This window comes from Malus sylvestris, chromosome 9 (genome assembly GCF_916048215.2).
Source record: "Malus sylvestris chromosome 9, drMalSylv7.2, whole genome shotgun sequence".
NCBI classification, from domain to species: Eukaryota; Viridiplantae; Streptophyta; class Magnoliopsida; order Rosales; family Rosaceae; genus Malus; species Malus sylvestris.
Window position 1 is genome coordinate 4,950,906 of NC_062268.1, and position 23,016 is coordinate 4,973,921.

A 23,016-nucleotide genomic window follows, 5' to 3' on the forward strand; every position below is an offset into this window, starting at 1 on the left:
TTCTGAGATCGGCCCTCGTGGTCTCTGAGCAACTCAGCTTTCGAGAAAGCAAACGCCTCTTCGATTTCTGAAGCTCTGTCAAGTGCAGATTTTTATAGAGGTTGGCATTAAGTTCCACATCACACTTGAATCTCCACCAGTAGAAGCTCCCTTCTTGCACTTCTAAGATCTTGATTTGTCTGACCTCTTCCCTCTTCAACACCTTTGAAAATGTCTAGCTCATCTGACCGTCATTTTGACTTGAACCTTGGAGAAGAGACAGCCACGCCTTCTCCAGACAACATATGGCGCCCATCCTTCATATCCCCTACTGGTCCTCTTACCGTTGGGGATTCTGTGATGAAGAATGATATGACCGCTGCGGTGGTGGCCAAGAACCTTTTCACTCCCAAAGATAACATACTACTTTCCAAACGGTCTGATGAGTTGGCTGTTAAGGATTCTTTGGCTCTTAGTGTTCAGTGTGCAGGTTCTGTGTCTAATATGGCCCAACGCCTATTTGCTAGAACCCGCCAAGTTGAATCATTGGCTGCTGAAGTGATGAGTCTCAAACAGGAGATTAGAGGGCTCAAGCATGAGAATAAACAGTTGCACCAGCTTGCACATGACTATGCTACAAACATGAAGAGGAAGCTTGACCAGATGAAGGAATCTGATGGTCAGGTTTTACTTGATCATCAGCGGTTTGTGGGTTTGTTCCAAAGACATTTATTACCGTCGTCTTCTGAGGCTGTACTGCGTAATGAAGCTCCAAATGATCAACCTCCGATGCCTCCTCCTTCTGGGGTTCTGTCCAGTACTGAGGCTCCAGATAACCACCCTCCGGTGCTTTCTCTTTCTGGGGCTCTACCGACTGCTGAGACTTCCCCTGAGCAACCTTTGTGAAGGCTCCCTCTTGTTTGTTTATTTTGATTCATGTATATGTACATATTTGTAACTTATCGGAAATATCAATAAACAAGATTATCTTCATTTCAACGTATTGTGTTAAATACACCAAGGCATTCTTCACTAAGTTCTTTGAATTTTTCCTTTTGTTGAAGCTTGTATGTTGAAACTTTGTGAGTGAAGCATGTAGGTTGAGGTAGTGCTCCCTTAATTTCCCGAGTGAGGAAAACTTCTCGTTTGGAGACTTGAAAAATCCAAGTCACTGAGTGGTCGTGAGACTTCCGAGTATCAAGGTGCAGTAGCATATGGTAGGAGTCCCCCAAGTCTCTGGTCGAGGGAGTTGACGAATGAGGCATTTCCTTTCGAAGTGGTAGCCCAAAACTCCTTCTTCATATATATTTGTTATGAAAGTTGTTAGGCCCAAAGAAGAGGAGGCCTAGGCAAATTTTTTTTTTTTTTGAATTTTCAAATTTCCGGATTTTTGAATTTTCGAATTTCCGAAAAATAAAAAATAAAAATAATATATATATATATATATATATATATATATATATATATATTTAAAAGCTTTGTAGGTGAAGCTTTGGTGTTGAAGATTTGTAGGTGAAGCTTTGAGGTTGAAGCTTTGTTGGGCACCATGAATTGATTTTGCTTCACACTATCTTGATGAAGAGTGTGTGAAGCTTTTATATGTTTTGGTGTTGAAATTTTGTATTGTAGGTGAAACTTTGGGGTTGAAGCTTGATAGGTGAAGCTTTGGTGTTGAAGCTTTATAGGTGAAGCTTTGGTGTTGAAAGCTTTATAGGTGAAGCTTTGGTGTTGAAGCTTTATAGGTGAAGCTTTGGTGTTGAAGCTTTATAGGTGAAGCTTTGGTGTTGAAGCTTTATAGGTGAAGCTTTTGTTGGCACCATAAATTAATTTTGCTTCACACTATCTTGATGAAGATAGTGCGAAGTTTTGGAGATTGATATTTGTCCTCCATTGATGAAGCTTTTGTTGGCACCATAAATTGATCTTGCTTCACACTATCTTGATGAAGATAGTGCGAAGCTTTTGAGATTGATATTTGTCCTCCATTGATGAAGCTTTTGTTGGCACCATAAATTGATTTTGCTTCACAGTATCTTGATGAAGATAGTGCAAAGCTTTTGAGATTGATATTTGTCCTCCATTGATGAAGCTTTTGTTGGCACCATAAATTGATCTTGCTTCACACTATCTTGATGAAGATAGTGCGAAGTTTTGGAGATTGATATTTGTCCTCCATTGATGAAGCTTTTGTTGGCACCATAAATTGATCTTGCTTCACACTATCTTGATGAAGATAGTGCGAAGCTTTTGAGATTGATATTTGTCCTCCATTGATGAAGCTTTTGTTGGCACCATAAATTGATTTTGCTTCACAGTATCTTGATGAAGATAGTGCAAAGCTTTTGAGATTGATATTTGTCCTCCATTGATGAAGCTTTTGTTGGCACCATAAATTGATTTTGCTTCACACTATCTTGATGAAGATAGTACGAAGCTTTTGAGGATTGTAGTTGTGTTCCATTGTTGAAGCTTTGTTTTTCCTTTTTTTTTTTTTTTTTTTTTTTTTTTTGGGAAAACTAGAAATTTGAAAATGTGGGAGAGACAACATATACAAATTTTGCTTCCATACTGTTAAGCGAGAGATTGTGATGCAAGCCACATCTTGTAGTAGTCGAAGGTTTGGATGAACCATATAAATTGAATTTGCTTCGAACAGTCTTGATCAAGAGCGTGTGAAGCTTTCTATGAGTTGTAGTGTTTGCATTGTTACAGAGGAGAAATGTCTGAAGCAGATGCAAGAGGGCTGAAGAGCTTGATCTTCGTATACCATGCACTGAAGCCATTGTTGGCTTGCAATAAGACTTTGTTTGTGACTATAGCTCTTGTTAGGCATAAGTGCTCCCTTAGTTGAGTTGTAAAGCTTGATGGTTTTTGATTATTTGTGAATGCTAGGAGTTCACATGTACAAGTTGTACCACTCGTCTTCTGGTTAGTGGAATGAAGGGTGGGTTGCTTTCATCACTTGGTTGGTGGTACGAATGTGAATTCCTTAATCACCTTTCATCACATTTCATCACCTGGTTGGTGACATGAAGGAGAGTACGCGTTGTACATTTCATCACCTGGTTGGTGGCATGAAGGAAAGTACGCGTTGTACATTTCATCACCTGGTTGGTGGCATGAAGATGAGTTCCTTCTTCACCTGATTGGTGATAAGGGTGGCAAGTTTCCAAATAATATTAGAGTACGGGTTGTACATTTCATCACCTAGTTGGTGGTACGAAGGTGAGTTCCTTCATCGCCTAGTTGGTGAGAATAAGGGCAAGGTGTCGAGGCACATTGTGGCAAATGTCGAATGACACAAAGTGTGTTGAACCCTTTCGAAGCACAGTTGGCTTATGTATGGATGTGTTGGAATGTATGATGTTTATGCATGAATGTATTGGAATGTATGATGTTTATGTATGAATGTGTTGGAATGTATGATGTTTATGTATGAATGTGTTGGAATGTATGATGTTTATCCTTTGTATAGTCTTGTTGACACATACTTAGATTTTGTTTTGTATTAGAAACATTTGCGTTGAAGCTTCAACACTTGAGTGTTTCATTGCTCAGAATGTAAAAGAGTTTAGGGCCGAGTTGGCTAAATCACCTTTTTATTGAATTCATACCAAATGGTTTTTGTTACATAGGATGCCGAACGGCTGTAGCTTAACACTTGTACAATGTGAGTCTATTTGTAATAGTACTTCAAGTCGTCAGCATTCCATGGACGGCCAAGAGTCTTGCCGTCGGAGCTTCTGAGCTTGTAGGAGCCAGGGCGGCTGATGCCGATGACCTCGAACGGTCCATCCCAGTTAGGACTGAGTGTTCCTTCATTTGGGACTCTATCACAGAGTAATCTTTTCTTCAGTACCCAGTCTCCCACTTTGAAGGAGCGAGGTTTGACCCTTGAGTCGTAGTAGTTGGAGATGCGCTGCTTGTAGGCGACATTCCTCAGATGAGCCTGATTTCTATGTTCCTCGACTAGATCCAGGTTGAGGGTGGGTTGTTTGTCGTTTTCACTCTGCATGTAGTTCTGGATTCGGTATGTTGCTTGCTCAAGCTCAACCGGGACAACTGCTTCTGTACCAAAAGCAAGTGAGAATGGAGTTTCTCCTGTGGAAGTCCGATATGAAGTGCGGTATGACCAAAGAACTTGGGGTACGAATTCTGGCCAACAACCTTTAGCTTTGTCCAAGCTAGTTTTCAGAGTGCGCTTGATTATTTTGTTAACGGCCTCGACTTGTCTATTAGACTGGGGATGGGCTGGAGAGGCAAAACATAAGTTGATGTTAAACTTAGAGCAGAACATCTTGAAGTTCTTGTTATCGAATTGTCACCCATTGTCCGTGACTATCGCATTGGGAATGCCGAATCTGCAAAGGATGTTCTTCCATACGAAGTCTTCTATTTTTGCCTCAGTAATGGTTGCCAAGGGTTCTACTTCAGCCCACTTTGTGAAGTAGCCAACTGCAACGATTGCATAGCGGACCTTGCCCTTCCCTGCAGGCATTGGGCCGATCAAATCAAGTCCTCATTGGGCGAAGGGCCAAGGGCTGATCATAGGAGTGAGCGGCTCGGGAGGGGAGTGAGGGATAGTTGCGTAGCGTTGACACTTATCACATGAGCGAGATATTCTGATGGCATCTTGGTGGAGTGTTGGCCAATAGTATCATTGGCGAAAAGTCTTGTGTGCTAGGGATCGAGACCCAGCATGATCTCCGCAGACTCCTTCATGTATTTCCCGAAGGACAATTTCCGCCTCCGCAGGTGTAAGGCATCTTAGGTAAGGCAGGGTAAAACCTCGCTTGTAGAGTTGGTCATTAATGATCAGGTAGCGAGCAGACTTGTATCGAATCTGCTTAGCTTGGACTTTGTCATTTGGGAGGGTGCCATGGGCAAGGAATTTATAAATTGGGGTGATCCAACTATCTCCTTGTTGTAAATTGCACACTTCTGCGACCATGGTGCTTGGTGCTGCCAACAATTCGACATGAATTTTTCTCCCAATCTTGTCTTCCACTGCCGAGGCGAGGCGGGCCAAAGCGTCTGCATGACTGTTTGCCGCTCGAGGAACTTGGGTGATCTGGTAGTGGAAGTGCTTGAGCAAAAGTCGTGTTTGCGCAAGATATGTTGCCATGGAGCTATCCTTAGCATCAAAGTTGTTCGTGACTTGGTTGACCACTGATTGAGAGTCACTGAAGATATCAATTTGTTTAACTCCAAGATGCTTGGCCAAACGTAAGCCTGCTAGAAGGGCTTCGTATTCGGCCTCGTTGTTCGATGCCTTGAATTTGAAACGAAGAGCGTATTCTATCGCCACTTTGTCAGGGGTAGTGAGGACTAATCCTGCTCCGCAGCCCTGTTGGTTGGATGAGCCATCAACATACAGACTCCATGCTGGGGTTGTTGATTTTGTCTTCTGAGCTTCCGATGGTAATGAAGCTATTGCTTCAGGTGTAGAAGCTATTGCTTCAGGTGTAGAAGCAATGTCAACAGGATATGTGAAGTCGGCGATGAAATCTGCTACTGCTTGACCCTTTTCGGCTGGTTTTGGTTGGTAGGAGATGTCAAACTCACCCAATGCTATTGCCCATTTGATCATTCGCCCAGACGTGTCAGGACTCTGGAGTATCTGTCGAAGAGGGTGATTGGTAAGCACGATGATGGCGTGTGCTTGGAAATAAGGGCGAAGTTTTCCAGCAGACATGACCAATGCTAGAGCTAATTTCTCAATGTTGGAATATCGTGTCTCCGCATCTTGTAGGGCCTTGCTAGCATAGTAGACGGGCCGTTCGACACCACTGTCCTTTCGGATAAGAACAGAACTGACTGCTGAAGCCGAGACCGATAGATAGATAATGAGAGTGTCACCAACTTCTGGTTTGGAGAGCAGAGGGGCTTTACTCATGTACTCTTTGAGGTTCCTGAATGCCTTGGCACATTCCTCCGTCCATGTAATGTACTTCTTATTTCCCTTGAGTGCTTTGAAGAAAGGAGCACATCTGTCTGTGGCCTTAGAGATGAATCTGGTTAAGGCTGCCACATTGCCAGTAAGGCTTTGGATGTCTTTTGAAGTTACTGGCTCTTTCATGTCGAGGATTGCTTTGATCTTTTCGGGGTTAGCTTCAATGCCTCGTTGGCTAATCATGAAGCCTAAGAATTTGCCAGATCCCACGCCGAAGGCACATTTGTTGGGGTTCAACCTCATTCGATACCTCTTTAGAATGGTGAAAGTTTCAGATAGGTTGGTGATGTGTTGGTCAGCATGTTTGCTCTTGACTAGCATATCATCAACGTAAACTTCCATGCTCTTCCCAATCTATTCGGCAAACATTGAATTGACCAGTCTCTGATAAGTTGCTCCTGCATTCTTTAGGCCGAAAGGCATGACTTTGTAGCAATATAGTCCCTTGTCAGTAGTGAAGGCTGTGTGTTCTTGGTCTGAGGGGTTCATGAGGATTTGGTTGTATCCTGAATAAGCGTCCATGAAGCTCAAGAGCTCACACCCTGCCGTAGAGTTTATAAGTCTATCAATGAGAGGAAGGGGGAAACTATCCTTCGGGCATCCTTTGTTTAGGTCGGTGTAGTCGACACACATTATCCACAAGTCCTTTTGAAGCAGAAGACTTTCTTTGGTCAGATTTTTCTTAACAAGGACAACATTTACTACCCATGTTGGGTAATTGACTTCACGGACGAAGCCTATGTCCTTGAGTTTTTCAACTTCTGCTTTCATCGCCTCGTATCGTTCAACATCATAAGATCTTCGCTTCTGTTTTACTGGTTTGGTCTTGGGATCAATACTCAAGTGGTGACAGATGATATCGGGAGAGATGCCCGGCATATCTTTATATGACCAAGCGAAGACCTCGGCGTTCTCTTGCAAAAAGGAGATCAGCGACAACCGAAGGGGTGGTGACAAAGTGGTGCCAATCTTCACCATGCGATCTGGATGGTCTTTGGAGATAGAGACATTCTCTAACTCTTCAGCGGGTTGTGCTTGCTGGGTGAATGAGTCATCTCGAGGGTCGTCGGGTTGACTGTTGCCATCATGAAGATCCGAGTTGGCTTCATCTGGACTGGTCTTTACTACCTGGTTATGTATAGAGAGGGTTTCCTTGAGGACAGGCAGGTGTTGTTGCTTAACTGAAGTGTTGTAACATGATCGAGCACTAAGTTGATCTCCCCTGATGTATCCATTGCCGAAAGGGGTTGGAAACTTCATCAACAACATATGTGTGGATACCATGGCCTTGAGATCATTGATGCCTGTGCGCCCAAAGATGACATTGTATGCCGTCGGGCAATTGACCACTAGGAAGTTAGTGGTAATAGTAGCTGTGTAGGGGCCTGTACCAATGGTGAGGGGTAAGTGTATACTCCCTAAAGGTTGCACGATATCGCCAGAGAAGCTTATCAGAGGAGAAATCGAGCGATCGAGCAAGTGTTCAGCTACATTAAGTGCTTTGAAAGCTTCAGCAAACATGATATTGACTGAAGCACCTGTGTCTATCAGGATTCGTTTCACATCAAAATTTGCTATGTGAGCCTCCACGATCAGCGGGTCGTTGTGAGGGTAGATGATACCTTTTTCTTCCTCAGGGTAGAAACATATTGGATCCCAGTTAGGTTTTTGATACTTGCCTCCCCTGATGTCTTCCACGTGAAACACTTGATGGCCATGTCTCAAAGTTCGTTCACTGTTTTTCATGGCCCTATTGGAAGATTCAGACATGGGTGTGCCACCGCTTATGGAGTATATCACATTCACCTGGCGTTGGTTACGGTTATCCCTTGGAGGGTGAAGGAGGAACTGATCAATTTTTCCTTCACGTGCCAAAGCTTCGATATGATCATGGAGGATGATGCACTTCTCGCCGTCATGGCCATTATACTCGTGGTAGCAGCAAAACACGCTCGTGTTCTTCGTGGACTTGTAATTTGGCTGTCTTGGCTTTGGCTTTGGTATCAGGTAAGCTATACTGGGGTAGATGGCCGCGCATGTAGCGTTCAAAGGTGTGTATGTCTCATACCTCGGGGTATGGCCTGTCTTGACACGCGATTGGCCCACTGCGTTGACTGCATGGGGATGGGTGTTATTGTGACGATATACTGAGTTATCGCGATAGTGCCCCTTATTCTTTTTATTAAAATGAGATTGGTGAGGATGGAAATCTTTCCTTTTGCCCTGGGATTGATATGTCTGCTGACTTGGCGAAGCATTAAATGAGGCCGGGGGGTGTGCTGCTACCGTTTGGAAGGTTGAGGTCTTTTCATTCGGTTGGATCTGGCCTCCACTCCCTACTTGCTGATAAGGGGTGACTGTAGGGGGTTTCCCTTGATATGTCCTTGCCTCGGCAGAGGCATGGTTGTAAGCTTGTGCCATCACTTCAGAGTAAGTCTTCCAAGTGTTGGCATTGATCATGTACTTGAAGAAACAGTCACGTAAGCCTGCCGTGAAGGCCTTGAGGGCGGTCTTGTCATCTGCCTCAGCGCAGCGGGAATACTCATGGCTGAAGCGACCAGCATACTTTCGTAATGACTCGTCCGGCTTCTGGTGAATAGTGTACAAGTCATCTGCGGAATGCAAGCGATCGGTCTAGAAGATGTGTTGAGAGACAAACAACTTCCTCAACTCTTCAAATGAGTCTACCGTCTCGGGTAGAAGACGACAATACAGTTTAAAGCTCCGCCAGAAAGGGTGGAGGGGAAGAGAAGGCACCGTTCTTCATCGGTGTGTCTCCGGTATACCATGGTGGACTCAAAGAGGTTAATGTGTTCAATCGGGTCTTCCCTTCCAGTATAGAGTTGTAAGTCAAGCTTCTGCTTTGTCTTCGCTTGGAGGGGGGTGTTGAGGATCCTTCTTGTGAGGGGGCCAGGCCTGGGTTGGTTCCAGTCAGGTATCTCGGCTTGACGTTCAGCCTTCAACTTGTTTACTTCCTCCAGGAGCTGTAGGACGAGGGGGTCCTGAGTGGAGTCGTGCATCACTGGAGTTTTCTTCCGTAAGTCCCCATCGCCTCTTGGAAGTAGGAAAGTTTGATCAAGATAGCATGATTTTTCCTTGGACTCGTCACACTGACTCCTAGAGTGAGTATGTCGGAACATTTCCGAGTCCCCTGTACCTTCATGTTCTTCTGGGACTTGTTGCCCATTCCCTAGATTAACTGCTGGCCTGGGTCGTGGGAGAGGACCGAGTCTTTCAGAAACTCTTGGGTCATTGATCTTCGAGCTTATGTGGATGGGATTCTCTCGACGTTGCTTTAGGAAGTCTCGACAATCGCGATAGACAGCTTTTGATCCTTCCACTCCTTCTGTGAGGAGGTGCTTTCCTCTACTCCTTCTGCTTCGGGTTGAAGCAGCTGGGTTAAGAGAAGTCTCATGTTGATTATCACATTGATGTGTAGCTCGATCCCTATCAGGGATGTCCGTGTTGGATATTGGTGACCCTCCGTGTTGGGGGGCATTCAGATGATTGTTGACCTCAGCAGAGGCGACGAGCTTGTGTGTTTGAGCATGCCTAGCCTCGTGAAGCATCTCGAAAAGTTTTTCATACTGCTCTTGGAGGACCTCGTTCCTCATCACTATCTTGTTGTTCTGAGCTTCTAACTCATCGACTTTAGCTTGAAGAGTAACTCTATTTCCTTCCTGCTTTCGTTGCTTCATACTAGGTCCAATGGGGGTGTCATTCTGTGTGCTATGGCTTCTTTCGCTCCCCATGTTGGAGAGAGATGTTTGGCTAAAAGAAAGTGTACGGGCGGTGGAAACCAGCTTAACAAAGCTGAAGAGAGTGGGAGTAAGTGTCTTTCCCACAGACGGCGCCAAATGTTGATGCACAAAATCAGCGAGGACTTTGGTACAACAGAAAGTGTCAGGTTTGTGACCTTCGCTTGGTTGCTTCGATCACTAGTGAAGATAAGTACGTAAATGAATAGGGACAGGGAAGCAAACACAAGATGTACGTGGTTCACCCAGATCGGCTACGTCCACGGAGTAGAGGAGTTCTCATTAATTGTGAAGGGTTTACACAAATACATAGGTTCAAGCTCTCATTTTTTGAGTTCTAGTGAATAGTTTAGTACAAAATGACATTAGAGATTATTGTGGGAGAATGATCCCTATTTATAGAAGAAAGTTTCTAGTTTTGTTCTAACATTGACACGTGTCGTGTTGTGATTGGCTTCTGATGTTGACACGTGTCGCGCTGTGATTGGCTTCTGATGTCGACACATGTCGCATTGTGATTGGCCTCCTGGTTGAAGGAAAGCTCTTCTGGGTCCTTGACGTATAACGTTGACCGGTGGTAGATGGCCGCGCATGTTGATGTGGCATCTTCTTTGGAAGTACTTTTCCTTCATCCATGGGTGGTATCTTTAACCGATGAAGATGCACAAGGTAATGTATCAATTTCACTTGAAGCTTACTTAGAAGTTTCGTGATTACTCAGTGGCTTGGATCTTGCAAGTCCCCAACCGAGGAGCTTCCCTCACTCGGGAACTTAGGGGAGCACTGTTTGTACCATACTTGACCAATCCCGAAACTACTGAGCACCGGTCAACGTTATACGTCAAGGACCCAGAAGAGCTTCCCTTCAACCAGGAGACCAATCACAATGCGACACGTGTCGACATCAGAAGCCAATCACAACGCGACACGTGTCAACATCAGAAGCCAATCACAACACGACACGTGTCAATGTTAGAACAAAACTAGAAACTTTCTTCTATAAATAGGGATCATTCTCCCACAATAATCTCTAATGTCATTTTGTACTAAACTATTCACTAGAACTCAAAAAATGAGAGCTTGAACCTATGTATTTGTGTAAACCCTTCACAATTAATGAGAACTCCTCTACTCCGTGGACGTAGCCGATCTGAGTGAACCACGTACATCTTGTGTTTGCTTCCCTGTCCCTATTCATTTACGTACTTATCTTCACTAGTGATTGAAGCAACCAAGCGAAGGTCACAAACCTGACACTTTCTGTTGTACCAAAGTCCTCGCTGATTTTGTGCATCAACACAATGTATGAGAGAAGGAAATGAAAGATGATGTGAATAAGAGGGGAGAAAATTCTACTCATGCTAAAAACAAAAAATAATGATCGACTCTGTAGATATTGGCCAAACCAAACATTAGATGTGAAAAATTAGCACTTTGCCGAATAATATTCCGAGTGAGCAAAATAGAGAAAAATATAACAATGGCACACAGAAAAAATATAAAAGTTGAGGAGCCGGGTGATATAATATTAGACATTGCAATTGTAGGCTCGGACGACTCAAGGAGAAAAAGGTTGCTTGCACCACTATAGGAAAATTACAAATCAACAATGCAGAGGTAACGTGCATGGTCTTCTCTTCTGCCATGAAAAGTTCATGTTGCTTTCATATAATTAACTAATTAACTAGTTATTAGTGTTAATTATTCTCTAACATTTCCTTCCTCCATTGTTTTCTTCTTCTTCAGATCAAAGTTTCAATAGTTTTTTTTTATTTTTTAAATTCCTTTTACTTTAACAATATTAGCGATTCCAATTCTACTAGCTAGTTTTAGGTTGTATTTTAATTGGCTCGTGTGCTTCTGTTGCAGGACGTGTTTGGGGAAAAAGGAAGGATACTTGAACAGGCAGGAGCTGTAGCAAAGGTAGCCTCTATGAAAAAACATAATGAACTCTTTGTAACGAAACAACTTCGTTTGACTCGTTTCATTTAAATTTTTTGTTTTTCTCAGGTGCAAAGCGACGTGGTTTTGTTAAAAAAAAAAAAAAAACTAAAACGGAGCAACGCCCCACTGCAGAAAACCAAAATGCAGCACCGCAGCACCAGAGCAGAGGGGTGGAAACCTGGATTTTGGGAACGAACTCCGGCGACCGAAGGTGCGAACACACCTCCTTGAACCTCTGTGGCTTCGCCAATGAAGGTCTCGATATTATTTATGAGGAGTTCATGATAATTACTTTAAAGTGTTAATAACAATCCTCTTTCTTATTCTTATGCTAGTAGGTCTGGTACTTCCTACAATCTTAAAATATGCATAAATTCACTCATATAGAATGGGAAAATGCCATACGTTACCATTTGGAAATTGGCGAGACATGAAAAAGTCCTTGAACCTCGCTCCCCCCCGCAAGGCAGGCTTAAACTCGCCCGTGATGAGAAGACATGTCTTTTGTGAATGACAGGAAATAGGACAAAACCATCCCTTCTCTTTTTTTGTTAGTAAAAGCATCCCATGCTTTCTATCTCTTCATTCCACTGACTATTTCGAACACAAAACATCAATACAAGTATTAGTAAAATGAAAACTTCTTTCTTTTATTCAATAATTATTATGGGTTGTGTTTATTGATCAACCTGTAAGTAGATAAAACACTAATAATACAATTAGTTAGGTAAAAAAAATCAGTTTTTTTTTCAAGTTTCTCAACTAACCGGGACCCAAGTATTCCCTTGGCGTTCTTACACCAACAAAGAAACAACAACGAAACACACAGGAACACAAAAATTGGGGACCTCTTTTTATCTACTTGCCCACCATCACAAATATTACCTTTTTTTTCTTGTATGGTTTGGTGGTAGGGAACGAAACCTAGCTACATTCACTTCTTCTGATTTGCAGTTGACTCTGGTTTTTACATGAGTATATACTGAAGCTCGATGGACCCCAGGCTATATAATATTCGAAAATAGTCATTCCTTATTTGTCCGTCAATCACAATATATATAATCAATTTGATGAGTAATTTTGCGTACATGTAAAGTGTACGTACAATCCTACAGAGAATATTTACATTAGTTATAAGGCCTCAGCATTTGATATAACTAAAAGGCAACCTGTATCAACTCATTCTTCGAGTCAAGAATATCTGAGCTTCTTAGAGGGGGAATATAGGCTCTAAAACCATGTCTTGGTTTTTTACAGTTCTCTTTCTTGTTACTGCTCTTACATTTCATACTCCTTCAGAGGCTAGCCATGAGAAGAACGATCCTTCTGCAGTTGTTGTAGGCACTGTCTACTGTGACACATGTTTCCAAGAGGATTTCTCACATACCAGCCATTTCATTTCAGGTAAATTCATCTCAAAATTTCAACAAGTTCTTCATCAAATTTATTTTTATATTGTAGTCTGACTATAAAATAGACGTCCGTTCAATGATTTCCGTACACCTTCTCCTCCATACACTCATGTTTATTTTGTAATCTTTAAATTCGAATGAATCAAAGAAAATCAAAAGAAAGGAATAAAAAGGGTACAAAATGAAAAAAAAGAAAGTAAAATCCAAGAAAATGACTGAAAACCTATATGCAAGTATTTCCTATATATGAGTCAACTATACAACTACGAAAAGTATATAACAAATCAATTTCAAAAAATCTCGCCTAACTCCTTGGCGGTAAGACTCTGCATTCAATCACGATTTCTTTCCAACAGACAACGAGTGGTAGGGATATTATTTCTCTTGAAGAAAAGTTGGAGGATATGTCATTTGTATGTGTTGATATCATTGTCGCCAAGTATGCATGTCATCAGTAACTTTAAATGATTTATCCCCATACAAAGTATAATAGTTGATCTAAATGATTTATCCCCATACAAAGTATAATAGTTGGTCTAAACCCTAATTCCATAAAGGACCATACTGTTTAAATGAAATAATTGCTCGGTTCCATTTTACCCCTACATTTTCTGCTTTTGTTTCGTTGCAAGAGTTTAACTTGTTATTTGGAATATATTGTTCACAGAAAGCACTTGTTCAGCAATTTTTGGCTACTGAAGATGCACTGAACAAAGCTGTGTTGAGAATTAAGCTGCCACCTTTCTTCAGAGGTATCCTGCAGAAGGTAATCCTGCAGATGAAGTCAAAAGGAAGCAGGAAAGTGTGAAGAAATGAAGACCCTTACTAAAATTAGAAGGAGCTTTTTATTTTTCAACAGCTAGTTTCTTCCCCTGTTTTTAGAAAGATTACAGCTGGTGTTTTATCCATTATTTGTACTGAGCACTCTCATCTTCCTCCAAGTGGATGGATGATATCCTCTGATAACCATTTATGATCGGAGAAGAGTACTAGGCCTCTAGATGTAGGTTCTGGTTTGTAGACCGGCTGTGAAACAAAAAGGATATAGTCTTTGTAATTTGTTTTTTGGATATCAAGAAAATATACAAAGTGACTCTTGCTCTTCTGTTTTCTCTCGAGCCAAAACAAACACAAAATTTCGTCAAACCTTTTATTCAAGTTTCAATCTTTATCAACCAAAAACAATATGCCTGGTACCATTTCAAACATGGTATCAGAGCTCTTGGTCTGATTCCGAAGAAGGGCGTGATACTGTGGGTGAGATCTAGCTCCGAAGGAAACCCAGAAAATCTTAAAGGTGGTTCCTTTGTTGGTTGATTCACTGATACTCACTAAGAAATGGTGGGATCGAGTTCTTCTGGTGGAGATTTACGAACTCCACAGTTTGATGGTGCAAACTACGATTTTTGGGCTGTCAAAATGGAAACAATCCTCATAGCACATGATCTATGGGATGTGATAGAACTCGGAATACAGCCGCAGCAGACTCCCGAGGAGGAAGAAGGTTCTGTAGATGAAGGAAGTGAGGCTGAGCACACTCCAGTAGAAGCACCCACTATCTCCAAAGAAGACAGAATAAAAAACGCCAAGGCGTTAAGCCTCATTCAGGGAGCCATAACTGATGAGCTCTTCCCTCGCATCAGAAATGAGAAGACTGCTAAAGGAGCTTGGGAAATACTGAGAAGAGAGTTCAGAGGAGACAAAAAGGTAAGAGCTGTTAAACTTCAAGCCATTAGAGCTGAGTTTGAATATCTGAGAATGCATGATGGTGAACCCTTAGATGACTACTTGGCTAGGTTTTTTGAGATAGTGAATAATCTGAAATCACTAGGTGAGGATGTGCCTGAGAAAAGGATTGTGCAGAAGCTATTAATGAGCTTAAATAGAAGATACAAATCCATAGTGTCTATAATAGAGGAGACAAGAGATCTGGATGTTATAAGGGTTGAGGAAGTCTTGGCCTCGGTTAAAGTCTATGATAAAAGGGAAGACCTGCATGATGAAAGGGACAAGGTTACTGGTACTGAGAGGGCATTTAGTAGTCTAAAGATTGGAGGTAGTGTTCATGGTAGTACTAGTGGAAGTTATAAAGGTGCACAGAGTAAACAGAACCATAAATGGCAACAAAACAAGAAAGGAAGAAATTGGTCACAAAGCAGCAACTGGAATGGCAATGGTAACTCTAGTTGGAACAATCAAAATGGTGGAAGTTGGGGAAATAGAAGCACTTTTCAAAGCAAACAAGGAAGCAGTAGTCAAGGTGTCATGAAACCACAATGTCAAACTTGTGATAAATATCATTTTGGCATTTGTAGGTATAAGGGAAAACCAAAATGTGGCAAGTGTGGCAGATTTGGACACACTGCAAAGGATTGTAACAATGACAAACAGGTTGCTAACTATGCAAAAGAGGAAGGTGTGACCAATGGCACAATGTTCTATGCCTGTCACGCAGCATCAACATCTCAGGACAGATCCGTGTGGTTTGTTGATAGTGCCTGCAGCAACCACATGACTTCTCAAGAGTCTTTGCTACTAAATCTTGACAGATCAATTACCTGCAAAGTTAAAATGGGGACTGGCGATCTGGTTCAAGCTACAGGCAAGGGAACACTTGTAGTAGATACAAAGCATGGGAAGAGATACATTAATGAAGTTCTGTTAGTTCCAGGATTAGATGAAAATCTCTTGAGTGTTGGTCAAATGATGGAACACGGTTACTATGTCCTGTTTGGTGGTAATATGGCTATAATCTTTGATGACAGCAATCTTGAAAATGTGGTAGCCAAGGTAACTATGGCTGGAAATAGGTGCTTTCCATTGTCCTTGGAATCTATAAATCCAGTAGCTAAAAGAGCTTCAATTGAAGAAGGGTCATGGATCTGGCATAAAAGGCTGGGTCACTTGTGTTTTGACAACCTAAAAAAATTGCAAAGAGAGGGAATGGTACTTGGTTTACCCGAGCTATCAGAAGTGAATGAAATCTGTGAGAGTTGTATTGCTGGAAAAATGCACAGAGAACCATTTGATAAGGAGAAAGCATGGAGAGCAAGCCATCCACTAGAATTGGTACATACTGATGTCTGTGGACCAATGCAAAATGAATCCATTGGTGGGAACAGGTACTTCATCACATTCATCGATGACTATTCAAGAATGTGCTGGGTGTACTTTCTTAGAAACAAATCTGATGTGTTCAATGTATTTAAAAAATTTAAAGCCTTTGTGGAGCTACAAAGTGGTTTCAAGATTAAGAAGCTGCGAAGTGACAGGGGAGGTGAATATACATCTCATGAATTCTTAGATTTCTGTTTTAACACTGGAATGGAGAGGCAATTAACAGTTGCATATTCCCCTCAGCAAAATGGAGTTGCTGAAAGAAGGAATAGAACCATTGGTGAAATGGCAAGGTCAATGATGGCCGAGAAGAATATCCCTGTAGTTTTTTGGGCTGAAGCAGTTGGAACTGCAGTATACTTGCAGAATAGATGTCCCACAACCTCAGTGAAGGGCAAGACTCCATTTGAAGCCTTCACAGGTAGAAAACCAGGCATAAAACATTTGAGAATGTTCGGATGCATATGCTATACTCACATACCTTCACAGCTAAGAAAAAAGTTTGATGAAAAGGCAAGAAAAGGTATCTTTATGGGGTATGGAAGCTGCGAAAAAGGGTATAGAGTTTATGACCTGCAGTCCAAGAAAATAATCCTCTCCAGGAGTGTTGTATTCAATGAGGATCAGTGTTGGAGTTGGGAATACAGGCAAGTTGAAACACCTGTGATGTCCCTAGTCTTTGAGAATCAAACACATGGTGGTGATGTGCAGGAAAGTCCAAATGAGACTCAGGTTGAGACTGCTCAAAGCTCTCAACCAAGTTCGAGCCCAACCAGTGCATCAACTAGCCGAAGTGAATCACTAAGTCAAAACTCAACTCCTAGTTCAACACCTGTAAAACTAAGGAGTCTAGAAGAGATATATGCTAGATGTCACATGAGTTTTGTTGAACCAGAAGATTATCAAGAAGCAGCACAGGATCAAGCATGGCAAGAAGCTATGAATGCAGAAATCGATATGATTGAAAAGAATGACACTTGGCAGCTAGTTGATAGACCCACGGATAAGCCTGTTATTGGGGTGAGATGGGTGTTCAAAACTAAATTAAATCTAGATGGAACAGTTCAGAAGCACAAGGCTAGACTGGTGGCAAAAGGGTATGCACAAAAGCCCGGAATCGATTACAATGAGACCTTTGCACCAGTGGCAAGGTTGGATACAATTAGGACCCTTATAGCTTTGGCTGCACAAAAAGGGTGGAAACTATTCCAACTAGATGTGAAATCTGCGTTTTTAAATGGCATACTTGAAGAAGAGGTATACATTGAACAACCTGAAGGTTTTGAAGTTAAAAATGCTTGTCATAAGGTCTACAAATTAAGGAAGGCCTTGTATGGTTTAAAACAGGCACCTAGAGCCTGGTATAGTGAGATTGATGCATATCTCACCAGCTGCAATTTCATCAGAAGCACAAGTGAAGCTACTTTGTACACCAAGTCCGATGAAGAAGGTGGTATACTTATTGTCTCAATATATGTTGATGACATTGTGTATACTGGAAGCAGCAAAACACTACTCAGTGAGTTCAAAATGGAGATGATGCAGAAGTATGAGATGTCGGATTTAGGCTTACTCCATCATTTTCTAGGAATGGGAATCCTACAAACTGAAAATGGTGTATTTATTCATCAAAGCAAGTATGCAAAATCATTACTTGTGAGGTTTGGTCTTGAAGACTGCAAACCTGTCTCCATTCCTCTGCCTACTGGTGAGAAGCTCAAGAAGGTAGATGGAAGTGAATTGGCAGATGAAACCATGTACAGGAAAATTGTGGGCAGTCTTCTGTATTTGACAGCAACTAGACCAGATTTGATGTATGCTGCTAGTTTGTTGTCAAGGTTCATGAATGGTCCTACAAAGAAACATTTTGGAGTTGCAAGGAGGGTTCTGAGATATGTGCAAGGCACGCTGAGCTATGGAATTGAGTATGCAAAAGATAGTGATGCAATCCTTGTAGGATTCTGTGATGCAGACTGGGCAGGGAGTGAGGATGATTGCAGGAGCACCTCAGGATATGCTTTTAGCTTTGGTAGTGGGATTTTCTCTTGGGCGTCTGTGAAGCAAAATACAGTTGCTTTATCAACTGCAGAGGCCGAGTATGTCTCAGCAGCAGAAGCCACGGCCCAGGCTATTTGGCTAAGATTTGTACTCGATGATTTTGGAGAAATGCAAGCTGATGCAACACCCTTATTCTGTGACAACATGTCTGCAATCTCCATGGTGAAAAATCCTGTCTTTCACCAGAAAACCAGACACATAAATAGGAGGTTTCATTTTATAAGGGAAGCACTACAAGAAGGTGTGATTAATGTGAAGTTCTGCAGAAGTGAAGAACAACTTGCAGACATATTTACTAAAGCCTTGCCTAAGGATCGATTCAATTACTTGAGGATGAAGTTAGGAGTAAAGCCAGTAAGCAGCTTAGGAGAGGCTGTTGAGAATTAAGCTGCCACCTTTCTTCAGAGGTATCCTGCAGAAGGTAATCCTGCAGATGAAGTCAAAAGGAAGCAGGAAAGTGTGAAGAAATGAAGACCCTTACTAAAATTAGAAGGAGCTTTTTATTTTTCAACAGCTAGTTTCTTCCCCTGTTTTTAGAAAGATTACAGCTGGTGTTTTATCCATTATTTGTACTGAGCACTCTCATCTTCCTCCAAGTGGATGGATGATATCCTCTGATAACCATTTATGATCGGAGAAGAGTACTAGGCCTCTAGATGTAGGTTCTGGTTTGTAGACCGGCTGTGAAACAAAAAGGATATAGTCTTTGTAATTTGTTTTTTGGATATCAAGAAAATATACAAAGTGACTCTTGCTCTTCTGTTTTCTCTCGAGCCAAAACAAACACAAAATTTCGTCAAACCTTTTATTCAAGTTTCAATCTTTATCAACCAAAAACAATATGCCTGGTACCATTTCAAACAAGCTGCAGAAGCGAGGGATCTATGTCAAAAACTTATAAAACGCTTGCATGGCAATAGTGATGTAATTTCTTCAGGAACATCACAAAATGTGGGCAGTCTTAGGCAACTTGAGGTAAATCTTCCTTGCATATTAAAAGTATTAACTACCAATAGTTTGGGTGGAAATAGCACCATGGGTGACAGGTTTGATTAGTTTCAGTCTTTTGATCGTTTCCATAGTTGTATACTGTATACTAGGTTACTTTTAGCCTGCACTGTGTTATCATCTGATTTTTTACAGTCTTCCATTTGCTTTGTGTAGATGGAGGTTTGGGCTAAGGAAAGAGAAGTTGCTGGCTTGAGGGCTAGCTTGAATACACTGATGTCTGAAATACAACGCTTAAATAAATTATGTGCGGAAAGGAAAGAAGCTGAAGATTCTTTGAAAAAGAAGTGGAAGAAGATTGAAGAATTTGATTACCGCAGATCAGAACTTGAAATCATATATACCACATTACTAAAAGTTAACATGGTAAGGATCTCAGCTTCAATAGTGCTTATAAATTTACTAGTCACTTCATATACTGGCATTGTATAAGCCATGTCTGGTCATTCCATGAAGTGTCGGCTCCTTTTCTTTAAGTTCCAGGCAAAAGTTCATATATATAATATAAAATTCAAGACAAATTTTTCTAGCAGCCCAACGAGTAGATGGACTCTTTTTTTTTTTTAAATGAAATCCACGGTCTCCTCTTTAGATGCCCAAAGACCCTATTTATGGTTATAGGTCTGGGGTTAACTCACCAGGAGACTTCAATTTCCCTGGAACTTATGCAAATGATATCACCAATTGCATAGTTTTCATTTGTTATTCGTATCATATGGTAGAATATTTCAATAGAGGCAGCTAGGATAATGCTTATCCATCTCTTTGTCTTCTGTCGGGAATATTTTCTAATGTTATTTTTGTCTTGGTACATGGTAGGATGCTGCTGCCTTCTGGAATCAGCAGCCATTAGCCGCACGGGAGTATGCATCAAGCACAATTATTCCTGCATGCACAGTAGTCATGGATCTTTCAAATAGTGAAAAACATCTTATTGAAAGAGAAGTTTCTGCTTTTGACCAAAGTCCTGATAATAGCCTCTACATGATTCCAGCAATTCCACAGGTTTGTGTTGGGGCTTAAAAAGACTTCACTACTTTGGAGATGTTTATCTCATAAAGAAGAATGTAACGCAGCGGAATTGATAGCCAAGAAAAAAGAAAGAACACTCAGAGTATTACACAAAATTTTTATTCTCACACAAACTTAGTACAAGAGGAAACACTCAAACACTCATACACTTCTTCACTCTTTTTCTCGCTTCTTGCTTTCTTACTGACTCTCACTTCTTCTTGCTTCTTTGTTACACAACACCACACACCTATTTAAAGGTGGTGTTCCCCGACTATCCTTGTTACCACCGACTTGAGCATTGCAGCAATGACCACATGATTTGCCGCCTCTAGATCTTTCTTTAACTTGGATATTTTAGGTGATAACCATTTGAAATTGCTGAAATTTTCCAGCTATATTATCGACATAGATTGCTAGCATTTGCACACATTTGCTTTGGGTTAGATCACTTGTCTTGGGCCAAAGACAAGATTACCTTTTAACATCCTCCCTTAATCTTGTCTTGTGACGCCGATTGAGTTCCTCAGTCTAACAAAGTCTTCTTGTTTGAGTGGCTTGATGAATATGTCAGCGACTTGGTCTTGAGACTTCACGGATTCCACTTGCACATCCTTTCTTGCAATGCACTCTCTTATGTAGTGATAACGAGTATCTATGTGCTTGCTCCTGTCATGGAACACCAGATTCTTTGCTAGAGCTATTACAGACTTGTTGTCGACATTGATCTCTGTTGGCTCTTCTTGTGGCCTGCTTAATTCTTTCAGCACGTTTCTCAGCCAAATTGCATGACAGATACATGCGGTAGCAGCTATATATTCAACTTCACAGGCAGACAGTGTGACAATTGGTTGCTTCTTCAACATCCATGTGAATGCAGTGTCTCCCATGAAGAACACAAATCCAGTAATGTTTTTTCTATCGTCGGAATCTCCTGTCGAATCACTGTCGCTATATCCAACAAGCTTGTAGTTATTAGAGCTTGAATAGAACAAGCCAAAGTTAATAGTACCTTTAAGGTATCAAAGAATTCTTTTGGCGGTCTTCAAATGTGTACTTATGGGATTCTCCATGTATCGACTAACTAATCTGACGACATAGAGAATATCTGGTCTTGTGCAAGCCAAATAGTGCAAGCTTCTAACTAGACTTTTGAAAAATGTTGGATCTACGCTTTCTCCTTTGTCATGCTTGGTTAGTTTGACTCCGCACTTCATTGGCGTGCTTATGGGCTTGCAGTCTTCCATTTTGAACTTTTTCAATACCTCATTTTGTAGCTTTCTTGGGAGATGAAAATGCCTTCTTCGTTTTGCTTAACTTCAATGCCTAGGTAGTATGTCATCAGCCCGATGTCGGTTATCTCGAATTCTTTGGTCATCACTCTCTTGAACTCTTCAAACATACTTGGATTACTCACGGTGAAGATTAGATCATCCACATATAAGCACACAATCAAAATGTCTCCATCTTTGACTTTGAGAGCATGTTCATGAGGGCACTTGATGAAGTTGTTCTCCTGAAAGTACTTGTCGATGTGACTATTCCATGCTCATGGCATTTATTTTAACCCATAGAGGACTTTCTTCAACTTCAGAACTTTGTCTTCATGCCCTTTGATTTCATAACCTGATGGTTGCTGAATGTAGACTTCTTCTTCAAGGACTCCATTTAGGAAAGCGGACTTCACAACCATTTGTTGAATCTTCCATTTGTTTTGAGCTGCCAAAGAAATTAGTAATTGTATCGTTTCCTAATGAGCAACGGGTGTAAATACTTCATTATAATCGATTCTGGCTGTCTGACTATAACATTTCGCCACTAGTCTCGCCTTGTGTCTTTCGACCTCTCCATTGGCATTTTTCTTTGTTTTGTACACCCACTTGACTCCGATGGCTTTATGTCATTTCGGAAGAATAGTGAGTTCCCATGTATCATTTTTTTGAATTGCTTTGATTTCTTCATCCATTGCTTTCCTCCATTTAGTATCCTGCACTGCTTCTTAGAAGTTGACTAGTTCACAATCAGCAAAGAGACAGAAAAATGTAGGATTATCAAGTCTTTCAGCCACCTCATAGAGATCTTGTAGACTTCTTGTGTGTGGTACTTCTGTTTCATTTAGACTCCCACTTGACGATGCTGATGCTGGTAAATTGCCATGATTGGTTGATGTTGGTGAAGCAGGTAGAGTAGTGGATTCTTGTTGATCTTCTCTTGCTTGCTCCATTATTGTTTGTTCATTATCTTCTTCAAATTGAGGAAAGAAGTGAAGATCACCTGCATGCAAGCCAAAATCCCATTCTCTTTCTTTATTGAACGTCACTTCTCGACTAATCACCGTCTTCCCATTGTTCGAAGTATACAGTTTATAGCCTTTTGAATTTGTGTCATAGTTGATGAAGATGAACTTCTCACTTTTGTCGTCAAGTTTGGTGCTCCTCTTGTCTGGTACATGTACATGGGCTATGCTTCCAAAAACTGTTAGATGAAAGATACCTGGCTTTCTTCCACTCCATGCTTCTTGCGGAGTCCTTCCCTACACACTCTTTGTTGGAGACCGATTGGATAGGTAGACAACATATGTTACAGCTTCTGCCCACAATTCCTTAGGCAATCTCTAGCTTTTGAGCGTGCTTCGAGCCATGTCGAGGGATAGTTCGATCTTTTCTTTCCGCCACACTATTTTGTTGAGGGGATCTTGGAACTATCAAAGGTCAACGAATTCCATTTGCTTCACAAAACTCTTGAAATTCATTCGAAGTGAATTCTCCTTCTCGAT

At 41.4% G+C, this 23,016-nt stretch overlaps 2 protein-coding genes across 2 annotated transcripts in view; both read left to right on the top strand.

Moving 5' to 3' along the window:
* Nucleotides 1-23,016, top strand: part of LOC126582952 (uncharacterized) — a 41,794-nt gene that overhangs the window by 7,148 nt on the left and 11,630 nt on the right. The window lies entirely within an intron of this gene.
* LOC126582957 (AUGMIN subunit 5-like) lies at nt 12,996-21,914 on the top strand. Its single transcript, XM_050247243.1, has 6 exons — nt 12,996-13,038; nt 13,714-13,759; nt 19,084-19,196; nt 19,386-19,595; nt 20,049-20,234; nt 21,008-21,914. Exons 4-6 carry the CDS (start codon nt 19,386-19,388, stop codon nt 21,224-21,226), a joined length of 615 nt encoding a protein of 204 aa, XP_050103200.1. The 5' UTR covers nt 12,996-13,038; nt 13,714-13,759; nt 19,084-19,196; the 3' UTR covers nt 21,227-21,914.